Source organism: Tupaia chinensis, unplaced genomic scaffold, assembly GCF_000334495.1.
Source record: "Tupaia chinensis unplaced genomic scaffold, TupChi_1.0 Scaffold000088_1, whole genome shotgun sequence".
NCBI lineage: Eukaryota > Metazoa > Chordata > Mammalia > Scandentia > Tupaiidae > Tupaia > Tupaia belangeri.
In genome coordinates, this window is record NW_006159550.1 from 6,951,813 (window position 1) to 6,972,207 (window position 20,395).

The 20,395-nt window shown below is 50.0% G+C and overlaps 1 protein-coding gene across 1 annotated transcript in view; it reads right to left on the minus strand.

Moving 5' to 3' along the window:
- Nucleotides 1-20,395, minus strand: part of ANLN (anillin, actin binding protein) — a 54,445-nt gene that overhangs the window by 20,403 nt on the left and 13,647 nt on the right. The window contains exons 5-16 of the mRNA XM_027769769.1: nt 19,238-19,428; nt 18,328-18,435; nt 13,424-13,550; nt 8,437-8,547; nt 7,512-7,747; nt 5,105-5,250; nt 4,711-4,858; nt 4,348-4,483; nt 2,894-3,076; nt 1,718-1,844; nt 804-852; nt 660-716 (exon numbers count right to left, since the gene is read on the minus strand). Coding sequence (XP_027625570.1) covers nt 660-716; nt 804-852; nt 1,718-1,844; nt 2,894-3,076; nt 4,348-4,483; nt 4,711-4,858; nt 5,105-5,250; nt 7,512-7,747; nt 8,437-8,547; nt 13,424-13,550; nt 18,328-18,435; nt 19,238-19,428 — 1,619 coding nt within the window. The remainder of the gene's footprint in view (nt 1-659; nt 717-803; nt 853-1,717; nt 1,845-2,893; nt 3,077-4,347; nt 4,484-4,710; nt 4,859-5,104; nt 5,251-7,511; nt 7,748-8,436; nt 8,548-13,423; nt 13,551-18,327; nt 18,436-19,237; nt 19,429-20,395) is intronic.

The window sequence follows — 20,395 nt, forward strand, 5'->3', positions numbered from 1 at the left end:
TTTTTTTGGAGAGATTTTCACTGTAGGGCACGTGCGCTCGCCAGACAGACAGAGAGAGACATAGAGACAGAAAGCGAGAAATCACCCCCCAGGGGGGATGGTCACGCCGCAATCCCTTCTCCTCCATTCTCCCCTCGGGATCTTGGGCACGCACGCACACGCGCCCGGCGTGAGTTTTAAGCCATCGGGTCCGGGACGCGAACCGCGGTCGACTACGTGGGAGTCCAGCGACATAGCCATTACGCTAACTGCTGGTTCCCTTGAGTCCTTTATTTTGAGTCCTCTGTTAAGCCTTTCCTTTTTTTGTTACAACGGGAAAGAGCAGAGAGGGGTGTGGAAACAGCTGGGAGTTGTGCTCGGATCCCTGCAGGGACGACTCCTGCGTGCTGGGTAGAGGGCTCGGCGAGCCCAGGGCTCAGCGGAGAGCACTGGAGACGTCAGAGGTTGTCAGACAAATGCAGGGAAAGCAGAGCGCGCCGGCTGCCTGAGGCTGCGGGCGCTCACACTCGGGCATGGCCGCTCACGGCAGGTTTACTCCCGTCCGCCCTGCAGTGACTACAAGCTGGGGCACACTGGTCCGAGAACGTCAGGCCTCAAGCCTGTCACGTGCTCTGAACCGGCCTGTGGAGCTTTAAGTTGGTACCCGCGTTAACTCTCACCTTGGACTTATAGGCCTTTCTCTTCTTCTCCGGGCCTGAGGGCTCTTTCTTTTGTACCTACCAAACCAAAGAGTTTCTGGTTCAAAGTCTGATGTTGCAACAAAGTTATATTGTGGGTTATTTTAGAAAGCTTAACGGGCTTACCAGGCTGTATACTCCAATGTTTATTTCAAAGTCATTAGACACATCTTGCCTGGAAAATAAAGCATTAAACAAAATGGTTAAGAAAAACCTTACGCTTTAACATTAAAAAAAATGCCACAGATATTTTTATAAGACTCCAAGAGTAAAGGAATCCACTGTGTTTTTGACTAAAGACAGAAAAATTGGTAAAATGGTCTACTTTTTCCTGTAATACAAGTCAGAAATATTTTCCTCAGTATTTTACAACTCAGTATCTTCAATTACTAAAGTAGTGATCTTTTTTCAAATTGTATTTTGACTCTGTAGTTCTAAATATTAATGTCTTTTTATTAAGATACAATGTTAAATATGAGATTTAAAACATACAGAAAAAAACTGTGGTCCAGATTTAAAATATATTATCTCTTCAAAATATTGAATACCAAGAGTCACATTGAAAGACCTGTTTTTTTTTTTTTTTCTTTTGGGAGAGGTTTTTGCTATAGGGCGCGTGCTCTCGCCAGACAAACAGAGAGAGACAGAGAGACAGAAAGCGAGAAATCACCCCCCGGGGGAATGGCCATGCCGCAATCCCTTCTCAGCCATTCTCCTCTCGGGATCTTGGGCACACATGCACATGCGCCCAGTGTGAGATTAACCCACCGGGTCTGGGACTCAAACCACGTTCAACTACATGGAAGTCCAACAACATAGCCATTACACTAGCTGCTGGTCCCAAGACCTATGGTTCTTAACAGAAGGAAAAGATCGGAAATATTTAAAAGTTAAACCAACAAATTGAAAATTATTAATTGTCCATATAAATAGAATGAACATAACATAATTTCACAGATTTTAAGTGTCACCTGCATACTTACAGTGTATATTTTTAAAAAAAGAAGATATTTGCGCCATCGAAAGCCTAATTTACTTACAGAGCAAATGTCGTAGTGAACACCAGTGCGTCGCCGCTGAGGGAGTCGGGAGTGCTCGCCAGCGGGGTGGCTACCATGTTCTCAGCTCCCGCTTTCAGGATAATTAAGTAATAGTAGTTTGCAGCATCTGCAGGAAGAAATCAACTGCATCACATAATTGGCAAAGCGCCCAGGAATAACTACTGCAAATGATTTATATAAAATTTATTTTAAAAACTATTCAAATCAACTATCTAGACAAAAAAAAAAAAAAAACAAAAACAAGTAAGAGAAGTAGACAGCCTTCACCCTGCTGGCAGGACTGTCAAGGTCTCGCTCGGATGTGTCAGTTGAAATAACTTTGTTCCACTCAATAGCTTTCATTTCTGCTAACTTTGCACTTGACCTAAAAAGTCTTTCTCTCTTTTTCTTTTTCTGTAACTGTGCCAGAAGGCACATGTACTCCCTGGAGAGAGACAGAGGGGAGGGGAAGCAGGGAAGCTCCCCCCGACAGGCCATGGTCTTACCACAGTCCCTTGTCCATTCCCCCTCCTCTCAGGATCCTGGGCACCTTCACACGTGTCTCGTGTGCTTTTCACATGTAGGGCTGGGACTCAAACTGCATGGCTGGCCGCGTGGGAGCCGGCTCGTTTTACCAGCATGCCGCAGGCTGGCCCAAGCCCTAATTGTCTAATAGTGGATGCCTCAGAAGGGTTAACTTGTGATTTGCTAAATAAAAAAAAAAGATTGAAATAATTTATGTCTTTTAAATAAATCCTAATAAGGACACGAATGGTCTCTTCACTCCCTGTCACGACTAGCACATCTCAAGGTACGCCCTGTATCACAGGAGGCCCTGCCGACCCACGCCTACTCAGACAGCAGCCCGAGCCCGAGCCGTCGCGTGCCTGTGATGAATGCTCAGGGTTACCGATCCCCGTCCGTTACCTCCCTGTTCCTAAGCTCACGTCTCTTCGTGCCCTGGGAAGTAACGCAGGTGAGAGATGCCCAGTAAATCCCATATAAATCTTGTGCAGTACTTGCTCCTTGGGCGCTTACCCTGTTAACATACTGGCTTACCTGTGCTACAAGGCCTATACCTCGCACACGCATCACTTGTCCCTACGTGTGGAACTGCAGCTGGGTGACGTTCCTAACCCGCGTGATGCAGACGTGACCAAGCAGCAAGCGTCATACCTGGTTTCTGAGCCGTGCTGCAGACGAAGTCGGCTTTCAGAGGCAAGCGGATTTCTGACAACGTGACGGATCCTTTGGATGGGACAAATTCACTCTGGGATGTGGGACTAGCCTTATTCTTCCTCTGAGGCCCTTCGTTCTTCAATCTATTCAGCTCGTCGATCAGAAGCGATCTCTTCTCGGCTATATAAAGATAGGCACATGAGTGCTCTGAACATTAAACTTGCAGCTGCCTTCAAAGGAGAGCCCGTGAAAGAGCGTATCTGTACACTGGCACCGGGCAGAGGACCCGCAGCGGAGGAAGCGCCTCCTTCCAGGGACCGGTGGTAGGTAGCGGTGACCCCTGACTGCCGTGTGGCTCCAAGCCTAGAACCTGGCACCAACCTTTGGTCAGTTTCCTATGTGGTGTTACCTCCCTATCTCAATATGTGGCATCAACACCTCACAGTACCCCATAACAACATTTACAGCTATCGTTCTGGCTAGGCTTAGATGGAGAGAGAAAGGGAGATAAAGAGATGGAGAGAGGAGGACCAGTAGGTGGTGTAATGGCTAGGCCGCTGGACTCCCATGTCATCGACTGTGGTTAAAGTCCCGGACCCGGCCACTTAAAACTCACACCAGGCACGTGTGCATGCGTGCCCAAATCCCGAGGAGAATGGAGAAGGGATTGTGCATGGCCATCCCTCCTGAGGGATGATTTTTCATTCTCTGTCTCTTGTCTCTCCAGCGACAGTGAGCACACACATCCTGTAATAAAAATCTCTCCAAAAAAAAATAATAAAAAGAGAGAGAAAAGACTTTAAAAAGTTTGTGAAAAATGGTATTAAAGTCTAAGTTTATTTGGGGGCAAAAACCATCTTAATATCCAGTCATACGTGTTTATAAGACTCACTTTCCATGAACCCTTTGGGCCCCTTGTACATTTTCATTCTTAGGACTCTTTCCACAACTCTTCAGTGCCTCTCGGCTGTTTACCTCCCACACGAACTACATCTCACTTTACAGGATGCGTTTGCACAAACCTTGTAAGTATGAGAAACAAGAAAAAAAATCAATGGAAGCCGATGATCAGAAAAAGTCCTTTCTGGGACCAGCAGTTAGCATAATGGCTATGTCACTGGACTCCCACGTAGCCGACCACGGTTCAAGTCCCGGACCCAGTGGCTTAAACTCATGCCAGGTGCATGTGTGTGCGTGCCCAAGATCCCGAGAGGAGAGCGGAGGAGAAGGACTGCGGCGTGGCCATCCCCCCTGGGGGGTGATTTCTCTCTTTCTGTCTCTCTGTCTCTGTCTGTCTGGCGAGTGCACGTGCCCTATAGCAAAAACCTCTCCAAGAAAAAAAAAAAAGAAAGAAAAGGTCCTTCCTCTCCACCTGGAGGTCTCTACATGCACCGATGATGCGTTTGCTCTGGTGGAAACGGGGCTGGGCTGTTCCAGGCAGCCACACGTACTTGCAATGAGGAGGAGTCTTTCTGCCTCGGCCTCCTCCAGAGACCCCTTCCCGTGCTCCTCATCCACGCAGCAGTTCAGTGCCTGGCTGGCTTGGTAGATCACGGTCTGCTGCAAGTTGATTTCATTATTGAGTTCCTGTGGGACCAACGAGAGGGGGACAGTCACCCTGTCATCACACCTTCACTTCACGCTTCCAGAGTAGCCTCCTAAACCTGAACGGATTCAAAGGGATTTACTGAGTTCTCTGCCTCACGTATCATTCTAGTCACTCGGGGTGCAGATTAATAAAGCCAGAGCCCCCATCCCCGCGGGCTCACGTCTAGGGCAAGAAGCAGTCCCACCCCGCCCACAGCGGCACACACCTGGATCTTCTGCTTGATGTTAACCTGAGCAGGGAAGGCATTCACTGTCTCGTTCAGTTTCGAAGTCACATCCTCCTTCCGAACAATCACCTGCTTTATTGAAGGACGTTCTGTGTCTTTGAACCTTTGAGACCTGTATGCGTCGATGCTTCAGGAAGTAAGTTACACGCCATTAGAGACACCACACACGTCCTCCACGGAGCTCACCAGACGTCAGCGCCGACGCTGGAGCACTGAGGGCGGGTGCACCCTCCAACGCGTCCCCAGCACAGAGACGCTATCTGGAGAGTGGCTGCGGAGTTACTCCAAACTCGCATACACACGTACCATCGAGGAGCAGAGAGTCGGTCACCCCAACCACTGCCCTCCGTGAGTGCCTTCCCAGTGTCCTCACCTGTACAGAAGGTCCCGGTCTTCAGAACAGATACTGTCACCAGACTCGGCTCGAGGAACACGGGTTCTCTGGAATTTCCCTGGCTTTGGACTCTCCTCGCTCACACTGCTGTCTCTGGATCCCAGTCTAGGCGAGGAGACTGAAGTCTGCGGAAAAGCACGGCATTTAGTACAGGTGACTCCTGAGCGACACAGCATGGCCCGCGACCTGCACGGGCCGGCACCAGGTCTGCTAGCTTCTCTTCTGTGAGGACACAGCACGTGATACGGAGAGCAGACATTTCTGTTCCTCTGACTGTTTTCCATGAGGTCTCCCTGTCCCCGCGTCCACACTGGACATGACGCACATGGGACCCCATGATGTGGTAGGCTGGGACCAGGGGTGACTTGCGGCATGAGGACTCTATGGGAGATGCCTGCCTGTCTCTGTCTCTCACTCCCAGAGGGAGTACATTAACTAAAAAGTGGCTAAAATGAAAAATTTTAATTAAAAAGCTATGTGCAGATTTTCTACTGCACAGGAATTTGAAACCAAGGACCCCGTGTTGTTCAAGGGTTTTCCGTAGACTTCACAGAAAATTAACATTGATTCTAAGTGATACTTCCTTCAGTTCTGAGCAAATAAATGAACTCTTCTCTATTACAGGAAAAGAAATATACCATAAGCTCACTCATCAAAGAACAAAGCAAACTAAAATAACCTCTTAGAAAGGAACGAGGGGCCAGCAGGTGGCATGGAGGTTAAGGCAGCTGGACCCCACACGGCCCCCTGCACTGCTCACATCCAACCTGCTGGCTTGAGGACACGCCTGGCATGTGCATGTGTGCCCAAAATCTCAAAAGGAGAGTGGAGGAGAAGAACCTGCTGCATGGCCATCACGTGGGGGTGGTTTCTCACTTTACCCTCTTTGTCTCTCTCTACCTGTCTCGGGCGAGTACATGCACCCTACAGTAAACTAAAATTTGTTTTCAAGTAAATGCATAGATGAAAGTATAAAAACACCCAAATTGACACTGGCAACTCTTTAAAAACATCTGTGGGGCCAGCCCCATAGCTGGGCAGTAGCGTGCTGCTCGAGAGAAACCAGCTCCCACACACGACCGTGGCGTGAGCCCCGCACCGGCACGGGCTGAGACTCGCTGGGCACACGCGCACGTGCCCGTGGTCTGGTGGGCTGGAGGGCGGAGAGGGGCCCACCGTGGCCAGCCTGTGGAGGGCGCTCCTCCCTCACGCTCTCCATCTTCCTCATGAGCATACACACACTCGATCGTGAACGGGGACAAAATGCTCTGGGCGCAGACGGCAGGGCAGCGGAAACGCGAGAAGCACAGCAAGGCTGGCCCACAGGAGGCCCCAGGCTCGCGTCCCAAGACTGCCATGCCAGGTGTGTGCTGTGCCCATGACCGCTGTGTCAGGCGTATGCAGTGTCTGAGACCACTCTGTCAGGCGTGTGCTGTGCCCGTGACCGCCGTGTGTCGGGCATGTGCTGTGCCCGTGACCGCCATGTGTCAGGTGTGTGCTATGCCCATGACCGCCGTGTGTCGGGCGTGTGCTGTACCCGTGACCGCCGTGTGTCGGGCGTGTGCTGTACCCATGACCACCACATGTCAGGCGTGTGCTGTGCCCATGACCGCTGTGTCAGACGCATGCAGTGTCTGAGACCACTCTGTCAGGTGTGTGCTGTGCCCGTGACCGCCGTGTGTCGGGCATGTGCTGTGCCCATGACTGCCATGTGTCAGGTGTGTGCTATGCCCATGACTGCCATGTGTCAGGCGTGTGCTATGCCCGTGACCGCTGTGTCTGGTGTGTGCTGTGCCCGTGATCCAGGCTGGCGGGGAGGGAGGGGACGGTGGCAGGAAACCCTCTGAGGGCACTGCCTCTGTGTCTGTGCCTGTTTCTGTCTTCCCACTCATAGAAAAAACAATGACTAAAATTTTTCTGATTGAATCCGTATCCTGAACTGCGGTTCCTCAATTCCGAATGAGCCAGTGACAGCAGCTGGCCTCAGCGAGTCAGTGACGTGAACGGTGCCGAAGCTACCTGTAAGTCGCGTTACTGCTGGTTTAATTCAGGGTTAGCTGGAAACCACGGAAGAGTTTTGAGCTCTCTTTTAAAAGAACCGAGGTCGGGTCTACGGAATCCTCCTGGCTGGAGTGCCAAACGTCCACCTGCCAACGGCAGAAGGGGCATCGCATGCTGGCCGGCGCCCTAGCTGAGCAGCGCCCTAGCTGAGCAGCGCCCTAGCTGACCGGCCTGGGCACCGCAGCTCTTCTCACCTCTGGGCTCATGGCGCCGACCGCCTGCGCCCTAGCTGACCGGCGCCCTAGCTGACCGGCGCCCTAGCTGAGCAGCGCCCTAGCTGAGCAGCGCCCTAGCTGACCGGCCTGGGCACCGCAGCTCTTCTCACCTCTGGGCTCATGGCGCCGACCGTCTGCGTTAAGGGGGCCAGTAAGGACATGGAGGAGATGTTCAGGGCGTCTTCCTGCTCCTCGCCGCTGTCTGGCCCCGCACGGTCTGTGTCCCCTGGGCTCTCCATGTCGAGCTCGCCTTCCGCTAGGACCCCGCTGAAGATGTCGTTAATCACTTGGGAACTGTTGACGTCCTCGTCATCATCCACACTCATCTCAACTTCACGTACCGCTTCTGGAGAACAATCGGGTAAGTGGCCCTGTGGTTCCCACCTCGCCGCGTGAAAGGACAGCAGAGGAAGGCCTGACGATCCAAGCCGACTAACTAAGGTGGGGAGACAGAGCACGATAACAGCACGCCCTGAACAAAACCCTGCAGTCAACTAGTCTAACAAGTCGGGGAGTTTTCGAAATCCCAATCCCATTTTCTAGGAACTAAAGTTTGGGTCTATCAAAAGCTGATTCAACTCTTTGGGTTTAAGAAAGAATTTTGAGTAAAACTTGGAACTGCAGGGTAACAGCCAAAAGCTTCAGGCTTCCTTAAAGTGTTCTGTCAAGTAACTCTCCCGTGGAGAGCTGCCCGCTCCCAGGCCGTCAGGGAGAGCCGAGATGTTACTTGGGGCCGGGTTGCGGGTAAGCCGGGGCAGCAGGCTCCGCCAGCAGTCTAGGCAGAGCGCGGCGGCACAGCCTCTTCCCTGGAAAGCGAGAAGTCTCAACTGGACTTTGGCCAGGGTCCACGGCTGACCGTGACCGCCAACAATACCGTTACCTATGAAGGAGCTAGAGCGCTTCCTAGTTAAACAAGCTACCAGAAAAAGGCATTTTGAAATACAGAACACGATATGTCTGAATATGTGCTTCTACAATAGATGAGTTTGTACAGTGTACAGAGTTAGTTAATAGGAAAAAACAATAAAAACCAACCAGTCTGCTGTTCGACCTGTGGGTCTGGCGTTACCATTAAGGACTTATTTTCTTCTAAGAACAGTGTTATTTTCAAAGGGCTAGACTTCGTCATTTCACATTCAGTAAAACCTAAAAAAAATTTAAGAAAGACTACATCAATATATATATAAGAACCTAGAACTTTAAGTTAAGGAATCTTACATACCTTTTCTTCTGATTATAGAACCATGTGTTTTGTTAAAAATATTTAAATCTGGAAATACATAGAAAACCCCCCAGGTATAGTTACCCTCTCTGAATTCCCCATCTCTCCCCCTCCCCGTGGAGAGAGAAGGGGACACCAAAGTCCCCGGTCACTGTCCTGCTCTCCTGTTACCCGGGGATGTGTATGTCACAGGTGATCGATCACACTAAACGTACTGCTCAGCAATTTGTTTTTCCCTTTTTAAAACATGGGCCAGTCAGTGGCACGGTGGTGACAGCGGCTAGACCCTACGTGACCAGCTGCGCGGTGAGAACCTTAGACCCAGGAGCTTGAAAACACACCAGGCATGTGTGAGTGCGTGGGCAAGACCTCTATAGGAGGGAGAAACGACAAAGAAGGATGGCATGACCATCTCCCATGGACGGAGCTTTGCGTGTGTACGTGTGTCTCTCTCTGGTGAGGACATAAGCCCTATAGCAAATTAAAAATTAGTTCATTAATTCTGGGGGCCTACAGGTGGGCATGGTGGAAAAGGCACTGGACTCCCACATGGCTGACTGCAGCTCAAGTCCCAGACCTGGTGGTTTGAAATTCGTGCCGGGCACATGTGCACGCGTGCCCAAAATCCTAAGAGGAGACTGGAGGAGAAGCGATTGTGGCATGGCCACCTGGCGGGTGATTTCTCGCTTTCTGTCTCTCTCTGTCTCTCTGGAAAGCTCATGTGTCCTTTATCGAAAACCTCTCTAAAAAAGAAAAATATCCATCCTGAAATTCATAGGGAATCTCAAAGGATCCTGGATAGCCAACAAAAAATAAAATTGGGAAACTCACACTTCCTGACTTCAAACAGATCACAAAGCTTTAGTAAATCGAAACAATATGGTAGCGGCATAAAGAGACACATAGATCAGTGAAAAAGACCAGAAATAAATCTTAACATACATAGTCAGATGATCTTTGACAAGGGCAATGAGGTGACTCAGTGGAAAAAGCAGCCTCTTCAACGAATGGTGCTGAAAAAATCTTACATCCACATGCAAAGCTATGACGCTGGACCCTTACACCATATACAAAAAACAATGAAAAACCAATGAAAAACCAGGACTATGAAACTGTCAGAAAGAAACAGGGAGATCTTCATGCATCAGATTCTGCAGTGATATTTTAGGTATAACACCAGAAGCACAGCCAACAGAGGAAGCACACGACGGGACTCCAAACGGAGCACTCCGAATGTGACGGGCAGAGCCGGGGAACGGCAAGGCGAGCTACAGATGGAAGGAGATGCTGGGCTGTCGGGAAAGTCATGGCGTGTTTTTCTATGATTTTCCATACAAAAATGCATCATGACTTTTCTGACAACCCAATACTTGCACATCCTATATCTGATAAGGGATAAATATTCAGAATATATAAAGAACTCCTACGACTCAACAACAAAGAATACCAAATGACTTGATGAAAAAAATAGGCAAAGAGGCCTTAAATAGGCACTTCTCCAAAGACGATACGCCAATGGCTGAAACCTGTGGGAAGATGCCCGACGTCACCACGCATCGGAGAGATGTAAGTAATAACCCCACTCTCACGTCACACCACTTCGATGGCTACTGACAAAAACAAGAAGAGAATAAGCACTGACGAGGAGTAGGAAAACAAGCCCTGGCAACCTACCGGTGGGGACGAGTGGTACAACTGCTACGGAACACGCAGCGCACTCAAAACCTTCCACACGGAGGCCAGCAGGTGGCCTGGAGGTTAAGGTGCTGGGTCCCACACAGCCGACTGTGCGGTTCGAGACCTGGACCTGCCAGCGTGGACATCTCACCGGGGTGTGCGCATGCTCAGGAGCCCAAGAGGAGTGAAGAAGGGCTTGCAGTGGCCATCTCCCCTAGGGGTGGTTTCTCACTTTCCCTCTTTCTCTCTCTGGCTAGTGTATGCATCCTACAGCAAAAACTGAAGAAATAAATTTTAAAAATAAAAATGGAACTACCACATAATCCAGCAATCCCATGTCTGGATATTCATTAAAAGAGTAAAAATGTCAGAGAGGGCCGCAGTCGCGGCTGTGCACACGGTGGACCACAATGTGAACTCCTGCCTGGTGGCTTGGAGGGCATGCCAGGTACGTACGAACATGCCCCAAAGCCTGACAGGACTGAAACGAGGAGAAGGGGTTACGGTGTGACCAGGCCCCGTCGAGGGTGCTTTCTCTTTCTCTCTCTGGTGAGTGTGTACACCCCTAAGAATAAATAACCACCAAAAACTAGCCATATGCTCACGCTCTATGGCATGAGGACGAGCAGCGTCACTCACAATGACCAGGGCCAGAGGCAGCACAGGAAGCTCTCAACAGAGGGGCACGAGCAAGCGCGGGGCAGTGGGTACATGTGCCACGGAGTGAGTGGAGCTGGAGGTCACTGTAAGACAGCCCTGAACCAAGTCTGTGTGGTTCTTACATGAGGTATCTGACAGTCAGTCAGAGAAACGAAAAGTGCTAGGCTGTCAGAGTCGGGGTACAGAAACAGGACACCCTGCGTTTTCCAACAATCTAATGGAAGTGTGGTTACCAGGAGCTGGAGAGAATGCCCACGGAGTTTCAGTCTTGCAAGATAACCAATTCTACAAACTCTTTTTCATGATGACTCGGAGGAGGTCAGCTGCTTCGAGATGAAGCAGAGTATCTCCTCCCTGCCACAGGCTGCCAGAAACTCACTGAAGCGGACGATGAACGCAAACTTCGATCTTTATGAGAAGCGTATGGCCACAGAAGTTGCTGCTAATGCTTCGGGTGAAGAGTGGAGGGTTATGTAGTCCGGATAAGGGGTGGAAATGACAGACAAGGTTTCCCCACGAAGCAGGGTGTCCTGACCCACGGCCGTGTCCGCCTGCTACTGAGGAAGGGACATTCCTGTTACAGACCACGGAGAACTGGACAAAGCAAGTGCAAATCTGTCCGGGGCTGCATTGTGGATGCCAATCTGAGCGTCCTCCAGTTGGTTATCGTTAAAAGGAGAGAAGGACATTCCAGGACTGACTGACACCACAGTGCCGCGCCACCTGGGGCCTAAGAGAGCTAGCAGAATTCGAAAACTTCTCAACCTCTCTAAAGAAGGCGATGTCCACCAGTGTGTTGTAAGAAAGCACTTACATAAAGAAGGTGAGAAACCCAGGACCAGAGCACCTAAGATTGAGCACCAGTGACTCCACGTGTCCTGCAACACCAACACCAGCGTACTGCTCTCAAGAAACAATGCACTAAGGAAAATAAGGAAGAGGCAGGATACGCTCAACTTTTGGCCAAGACAATGCAGGAGGCCAAAGAAAAACACCAAGAACAGATTGTGAAGAGACGCAGGCTGTCCTCTCTGAGAGCTTCTACTTCTAAGTCTGAATCCAGTCAAAAATAAGATTTTTATAAGAGAAACAAATAAGATCAGATCTCAAAAAACAAAAGAACTCTAGAAATCAATTTCATGACAATATGAATATACTTAACATGACTAAAGTAGACAATTTAAAATGTTAAAAAAGCGGGGACCAGCAGTTGGTGTAATGGCAATGTCATTGGACTTCCATGTGGCTCGATTCCCGGACCTAGTGGCTTACACTCACGCCGGGCGCGTGTGCGTGCGTGCCCAAGATCCCGAAAGGAGAATGGAGGAGAAGGGATTGCGCCGTGGCCATCCCCCTGGGGGATGATTTCTCACTTTCTGTCTCTCTGTCTGTCTCTCTCTGTCTTTCTGGCAAGTGCATGTGCCCTATAGCAAATACCTCTCAAAAAAAATTTAGAAAAAGAAAGATATATGTGATTAAATGTAAATTTAAAAAGTTAAAAAAAAAAAAAAAGGAAAATGGGAACAGAAAAGACAGGATCATTCAGACTTCTGTCTTGTTTATACCTTCAACTGTCCCTTGTCTTCTCTAGCTTTCTTTTTTTTTTTTAATGGTATTTGTTGAGCTCAGATTTATGAGGGCGGATGTGCTGACTACCAGAGAATAAGCAATGAAGGACATTCGCCTGCTCTCTCTGGGCTTCGTGTCCAGTGAATGAGCTAACGGCCTAGCGTCCTCCCTTCTCATTCAAGTGTCGCAGGAGAATTACACCGAGTTGCCTTCACCTCCTCTACTTTACTCTTTAGCCTACAACGACCTTCCACCCCCTCAACTGCCCTTTAATCTGGGACATCACCGTAACTATTTGGTCACCAAATCTACGCGCATTGTCAAATTACCCCAATTTGGTTACTATACATAGGTATCAAAAGAGTCACAACGGACCTCATGAATCTGCACAATTAGTATGTGAACCGAAACTAACAGTGGTAATTACACCCCACCAATGGCCATGTGGAGTTCTTTGGAAGCCGTTATGGTGGCTGCCCAGTTCAAATCATTTTTGCTTAATTAAACTCCAATAAATTTAAAAAAAAAAAAGAATCTCTGAGTTGTCACTGTGGAAAGAGAACCGAGGAAGACACACAACACGTTAAAGTGAGTGGGTGAAGGAGTCCCTGCCTTCTTACAGCAGAGCGTCTCTGCTTTCCAGTCCGTCCCCAGATCTACAGCAGACTGGAAGCCACGTCTTTCTTGGAAGGGGTGGGGTGACAGAGAGAGGAGAGGACGTGCTCTCGGTGGAGCTGGCAATCCTGGTCCCCCTCCTCACCGCTCACCCTCAGACTCGGGCACCGCAGACCCGCACAGGTTGGCCAAGCTGCCTGGCCTGACTGGGAGCACCGTCAGCCCTGTGGGCTCCGCTCCCACCAGGGAGCTTCCTACAACACCGCAGGGAGCACTGACCTGGGGGCTTTGTGCTGCAGGCTTCTGGCGGTATTGGACTTTCCGGCACCTTCTCTGCCACCGGAAGTGACGGCGTGTCTGAGACAGCCTGGTGCTTCCTGGGGGGAGTGTTCTGACAATGATTTTCCTGAAAAAAGAAATGAAATGATAAATTTATTTCTAAAAGTTATGGTGTTCATCTTCTTATATGCCACTAAATGAAACAAGACCACTCACTATAAAACATTATCACGTATTATCGGAACAGAAGAGTTGAGGCACGTGAACGAGCCCGCCTGTCTGCAGCATGAGCCCTAGCGCCAGTTCAGGTAGCTCCGGGCTTGCCTAAAGCCCTAGAGCCAGTTCAGGTAGCTTCCGGTTTGCCTAAAGCCCTAGAGCCAGTTCAGGTAGCTCCGGGCTCGCCTGAAGCCCCAGTTCAGGTACCTCCGGGCTTGCCAAGAGCCCTAGAGCCAGTTCAGGTAGCTCCGGGCTTGCCTAAAGCCCTAGAGCCAGTTCAGGTAGCTCCCGGTTTGCCTAAAGCCCTAGAGCCAGTTCAGGTAGCTCCCGGCTTGCCTAAAGCCCTAGAGCCAGTTCAGGTAGCTCCGGGCTCGCCTGAAGCCCTAGAGCCAGTTCAGGTAGCTCCGGGCTCACCTAAAGTCTAGGAAGCAAGAACAAAAATGCGCCCAGAGCTGTTTCAGATGAGCCAGTAAAGTGAAACCCGCACAGCGGCAAACAGTGACCTCAGCCCACACCCATAAAACCTGCAATACTCCCTGCATTTAGATTCCACTTCATTACCAGCTACTCAGAAAACGCAAATGGACCAGAAGATGCCGAAAGGAAGAAAGACTCCTCTAGGGCCTTCTGATCCATAGTGAGGCCGTAAGGGAAACGCCACCACTTTGTGTGTGCACTGCAGGATAAGACAGCAGGAGCCACCCAGAGAGGGGGAGAGGGAGAGCAGCCACCAGAGGCGGGGCTGAGGGGCATCGGTTACCCCTGACTGCCACCCACGCCTCCCCAGCCCTCCGAGCAGGTCCTACTGTGAACATGGAGAGTGGTAACCAGCCCACAGGAACCGCGCAGAAATCCAGGCACAGCAATCACCCCTTGTCCTTGGGGAGACATCACAAGACCCCCACTAGCTGCCTCAAACCACAGAGGTGCCAAACCCGACTTAGGCCAGGCCGCTTTGGATCTGCTAAGCTCGCCAGCCCCTGAGTGCCTAACATTAGCAAGCCTCGACATGCTGCTCACAGGGCAATCCAGGCCCCTGGCAGGAGCGAGGGTGGCATAAGGTTTCCTCATGCTACTCAGAATGAGGTGTGTATTAAAACTGAACAACTGTCTTTTTCTGGAATTTTCCATTTAATATTTCTGTACTCTGGTTGACCATAAGTAATTGAAACTCCAATCAAAGGGAGACTATTGCATCCTTATTCCAGAGCTAACTCCAGACTCTCTCTCCATATATATACACGCAAGCACACATAAACATATACATATCTTAAATTTTTACTTATTTAATTACTCGGAGGCAGAGAGAAGAGACAGGCACACAGGCACCCCCATCCATGGCGTCCCACCGCAGCCCGACCAGCAGGATGGCATCCGCGCCCAGCACAGGGAAGAGCCCAGGACATGAACTAGGGACTCTCCCGCGGGGGTCCAACTGTGTCACGGTCTGGCCCAGGACTTACTGTCCTATATGAGAAGATTCTGATGTATAAAGACAAAGTGAATGACCAAATGCTGGGACAGACTGCTGTAAGGGGGACAAGAATAGAGGAAGGGAAGAATAAGATGGGCAGGCACTTCAGAAGAGGGAGGGATCGCTTCCCGGCCCTTTGGCTAGGACCAAGACAGAAGGGCGAAGAGGGGCTGAGGGTACCGTGCGGGTAAAACCCGTGTGATCTGGGTACAGAAGAACTTGAACGTTTGCCGAGTAGGTGACCAGGTGACTATGGGAGGACAGGAAGCACCTGCACTCCTTCTCCAAGACCTAAATCGTGTCTCTGAAAACAGCCATAACTCACTGTGCTCCGCATCCTCCCACCGAGGATCACCGCCCATCACCGAGCAGCAGGGAAAGGAGCGGTGCTGGGGAGAGTCCAGGTAGGACCCTCAGTTTCAGCAAGTCCCAGCTGTACCACCCCTGGAGATGGCATTCACCTCCCCAAAGCTGAGAGATGAACTGAGGGTCCCAAATCCCATCTGAGGCTCAACAACCCCCCTCTGCTCCTGTTTGAGTCAGCTCTCACCCCCCCAGATCCTCTCTCTGTCACTCCCCGTCCCTAACAATGAACAGAACAGGAGCTGCCAGACACAAACCCATCTGTTTTCCGCCCAGCTGCTCAAGGGTACTAGCCCACCCGTTTTCCTTCCCATCTACCTCAGGAGGAGCAGCCGTAACGGGCTCTAGCCTTCCCCCTGTGCTCGGGGTGCACCTGCTCCCTCTCATCCCTCAGGTGCCATCTCTTCCTGGTGAAAGCCCGAGTGCAAAGGGTTGAAGAGAGGACAGAGGGAGAAACTGGAAGCACCAAGCAGAGACAACCCTTGTGGAAGTGCTCCCATAAAAACAGCAAAGAGGGACCAGCAGTTAGCGTAATGGCTATGTCGCTGGACTCCCACGTAGTCGACCGCAGTTCAAGTCCCGGACCCAGTGGCTTAAACTCACGCCGGGCATGTGTGCATGCATGCCCAAGATCCCGAGAGGAGAATGGAGGAGAAGGGATTGTGGTGTGGCCATCCCCTCTGGGGGGAGTGACTTCTCGCTTTCTGTCTCTCTGTGTCCCTCTCTCTTTCTGGTGAGTGCACGTGCCCTATAGCAAAAACCTCAAAAATAAATAAATAAGTAAATAAATAAAACAAGGGTGAGAAGTGTCTCTGTTTTAAGATGACGGATAGTAACTTGCACACTGACACGAGGGTCAGTGTGTTTCTTTCCTCCTTCGAGTACAAACTGATGAGCTGCTGCTCTGAGCCAAGCAGTAAGGACACCGAGATGGATAGGCTCTCACAGACGGCAGTGGCCCGCAAGGCTCCCGTTCAAAGGAAGTCAGACACCCCAGGGAGACCTGCACAGGACAGCAGGGATGAAGGGAGACAAGGCCCTCTGAGGAAAGGCCAGCTACGAGCCTCGGGAACAACCCTGGGCCTGGTAAATAGGAGCCCCCCAGACAAGCCAGACAGAGGCAGAGGCTGAAGGCCCAGAACAGCTGAGATGCCGCACAGGTCCTCACGGGGGACCAGCACGCCTGGGGAGGCACGGCGGAGTGCCTGAGTAGGATCAGTACACGGTAAGCTGAGCAGTGCAGACCGCATTCTGCTGCGGGCTATGGGGAGCATTCCAGGATTTTAAGCAAGTAAAAACATAAATAGATGCATTTCTCTGGCAGCAATGGCTAAGATGGCTTGGGTTGTAGCCAGACTAGAAGCAGGGTGTCCCTGCAAGGCTCTGCTAGAGATTACAGCACAGGCAGGGGACTGGAAGACAAGGCAGCCTGGAGAGAGACTTAGGAAACTTACCACTGCACAGTGAGTGTGCGCGTGCACTGCCGTGAGTGTGTGTGCGCACGTGCACTGCCGTGAGTGTGTGTGTACAGCAGTGAGTGTGTGTGTGTACACTGCAGTGAGTGTGTGCGTGTGTACACTGCAGTGAGTGTGCGCGTGCACTGCCGTGAGTGTGTACAGCAGTGAGTGTGTGCATGCACGTGCACTGCAGTGAGTGTGTGTGTACAGCAGTGAGTGTGTGTGTACACACACTGCACAGTGAGTGCATGCACACTGCATGGTGAATGTGTGTGCATGTACGTGTCCCAGCAGATGGGAAGACAGTGGACGAGAGGAAGGAGCCAAGGGAGAACTCCCAGACTTGGAGGACGAGGTGCAGACCAAAGCCGCAGTGCAGACAGACTGCAGGACGAGACAGTGAGCCAAGCAGAGAGCTCTCCCAGCCCGCCAGCCCGCAGCTGGGGGAGACCCTGGGCGCAGCAGGGCTGAGCACCGTTGGCATCTGTGAGGGGAAGGCCGAGTCTGACGCGGGGCAGGGAAGAGAGGCCTCGGGGCAAATGGAAGGAAGGCTGCGGCCAGAACTCTGGGAAACGTGATCTGTTAAGCAAGAGGGCGAATAAAACCAAAATCAACCGAGCAGGTCTCCCGGGGAATGCAGTGAGACTGCCCTTCCACCCAGCAGTCTCTGTAGCTATCACGCGGCCGCATGCGCACCTGGGTGGGCTCTGTGTGGTAGGCACTGACACGGCCATGGCTCACTTTCGTAGTAGGGACTTTGGTGAGGACTAGTAATAGAATTTGACTGGAGTTACAAGGAATCTGGGAGGCGTGTGCTAACGGAAAGGATTAGACAGGCCATCTAAAAGCATGGTATTTGGAGAAGCGTAGTCATTAATAAGAAAAGCAGATTCTGAGTAGCATTTCAGAATCAGCATCTAAGAATGTTAAGAAGCATTTTAAATTAAAAAAATGATAATTTTTTTTTAATTTGATTTTAAGACCATCAGTGAATGAAGAGTTTAAATGAAATGGGAAAAAATGTCACAAGAAAGACAGAGTTGGGGGCCAACAGGTGCCGTGGTGGTTAAGGGCACTGGATTCCCACACAGCCAAACACAGTTCAAGTCCCAGACCTGGCAGCTTGCTTTCTCACTTTCCTTCTCTCTTTCTCTCACTCTGTCCCTCTCTGGTCAAATTTAAAAGTAAATAAATAAATAAAGTAATTTTTTTTTTTTTAAAAAGGCAGAGTTGGTTGGAACTTAACTGTCCCACTTAACTATGTCCCATCCCAATCTTGAGCTCTTTAGAACTTAGAACAGTCAAGTGTGTAAAACATTCAATGTATAGAGCTATACATGAGATCCTAACACCACTTGGGCACCGAGTTTGTTTTTATTTCTTGTTCACTTTACCTGTTTGGTTTCTGGCTGTTTGCTTCTTGAATTTTTGCCCTTCTCTGCACTCCATAAATTGCCTTTGTCAAACCGGCCACGAAGACATGCTAGTTCTTTTTCACGTTCCTAGATTCATCAAGAATTGTATTTTACACAAGAGTAGCATGATTAGGAGTAATATTTAAAACATTACTAGAACTTTCCTTTTATTTAGTTTTAGGATGAAAAAGTTTACAAATGCACATGGAACACAGAACAAAGAATTCCAATTTAAAATAATTGATAGAAAAAGTCAAGATGCTATTAATCTAAGTCAAAAAGTGGTATCACTGGGACCAGCAGATGGCGTAACGGCCATCCCATGTAGTTGACCATGGTCTAAGTCCTAGACCTGGTGGCTTAAACTCACACCAGGAGTGTGTGTGTGTGTGTGTGCGTGTGTGTGCCCAAGATCCTGAGAGGAGAATGGAGGAGAAGGGATTGCAGTGTGACCATCCCCCCCGGGTGGGGGTGGGGGCGTGCGATTTCTCGCTTTCTGTCTCTCTGTCTCTCTCTGTCTTTCTGGCCAGCGCACATGCCCTATAGCAAAAACCTCTCCAAAAAAAAAAAAAAGACTGGTATTAGAAGTTCGAAGTGACACCAGTGGTGTGGTGGTTAAGGCAGCTGGGTCCCACACAGCTGACCACACGGCTGAGCTCTAGACCGTCTGGCTGGAAGCACACACCAGGCACATGGGTATGCATGCCCAAAGACCCAAAAGGAGGGAGAGATGGAGGTGGAGGGACTGCGGCACGGCCATTTCCCGGGGGACGTTTTCTCACTTCCTCTCTTTGGTAAGCACACTAACCTTCTGGAAAGCAGAGGAAAGAAGTCACATTTGACTTCTGGGATCGGTGCTGCCCCCGCACAGTAAGTCAGAGAGGGGTACCTGCTTGAGCTGGTGTGCCAAGTGTGTAGCAGACGAAGATGCGTTTTGCTTGAACAATCTTTCTCGAATGGCCTTTGTATTTGGAGTGATGACGGGGGTCCTCTGGGGTGTGCTACGAGCTGGACTTTCTCTGCTGTGTTCCTGACAACGCTCTCCAAAGCGTTCCAAGAAAGGCTTAATCCCTACTCCTCCTGTAGAAAATATACACATTTTTGGAAGCTGTTCAAAAAAAGTAATAATTATGAGTTCTAAGGAAAAATTTCTCAAGTACATTAAGGATCCAAAATGCTTTGATTCTTCTAGAAATATTTACTCACAAAGCAAGCAGTATGTAAACAGGTAAAAATTTAATAAAAAATATTTACCATACTCGGGACCAGCAGTTAGCATAATGGCTACGTCGCTGAACTCCCATGTAGTTGACCGTGGTTTGCGTCCCAGACCTGGTGGCTTAAACTCATGCCGGGTGCATGTGTGTACGTGCGTGCCCAAGATCCCGAGAGGAGAATGGAGGAGAAGGGATTGCGGCGTGGCCATCCTCCCTGGGGGGTGATTTCTTGCTTTTTGTCTTTCTGGAGAGCGCATGTACCCTATAGCAAAAATATTTACCAGACTATCTATTGCATTCAATTACATGTCCTAAAATCTATTTATAAAACTTAGTTCTTTCAAAAACAAATTAAAGTAAAAATAGTTAGAAGGCAGTGGAGGTTAGAAAACCTTCAAGCTAAACAAGCAGAATCTGAACGAGTGGGAATGAGACAGTACGTGCTAATAAATCTACCCCTGCCGTCAGCTGTCCTGGCCACGGTGACTCTCACCCACTTACATTTCTACAGCCAATTTATTTTCTCTTGCTTTTAGGAAATCTAACATGTGTACTAGTTTTCAATTTGTCCGTCAAAAAAAAAAAAATGAGGGACTATTTGCTTTATTGAAGGGATGTCTTGATTTTGCGACGTCTTAAGACAGTACTCATCTGAGACAATACGGAGGACACTAGTGTGGGTGGGTGGGTATGTGTCACGCCCACAAAGACGGAGGGTCGCAGGCTATAACCCGGGCTCAGCTGCAGCGGGGGTGGCCAGGCTTCGCGAGAGCCAGCTGGCGAACGTCTGGTGCTCGGCGGCCGAGAGGGCCCTGCTGCAACTACTTGAC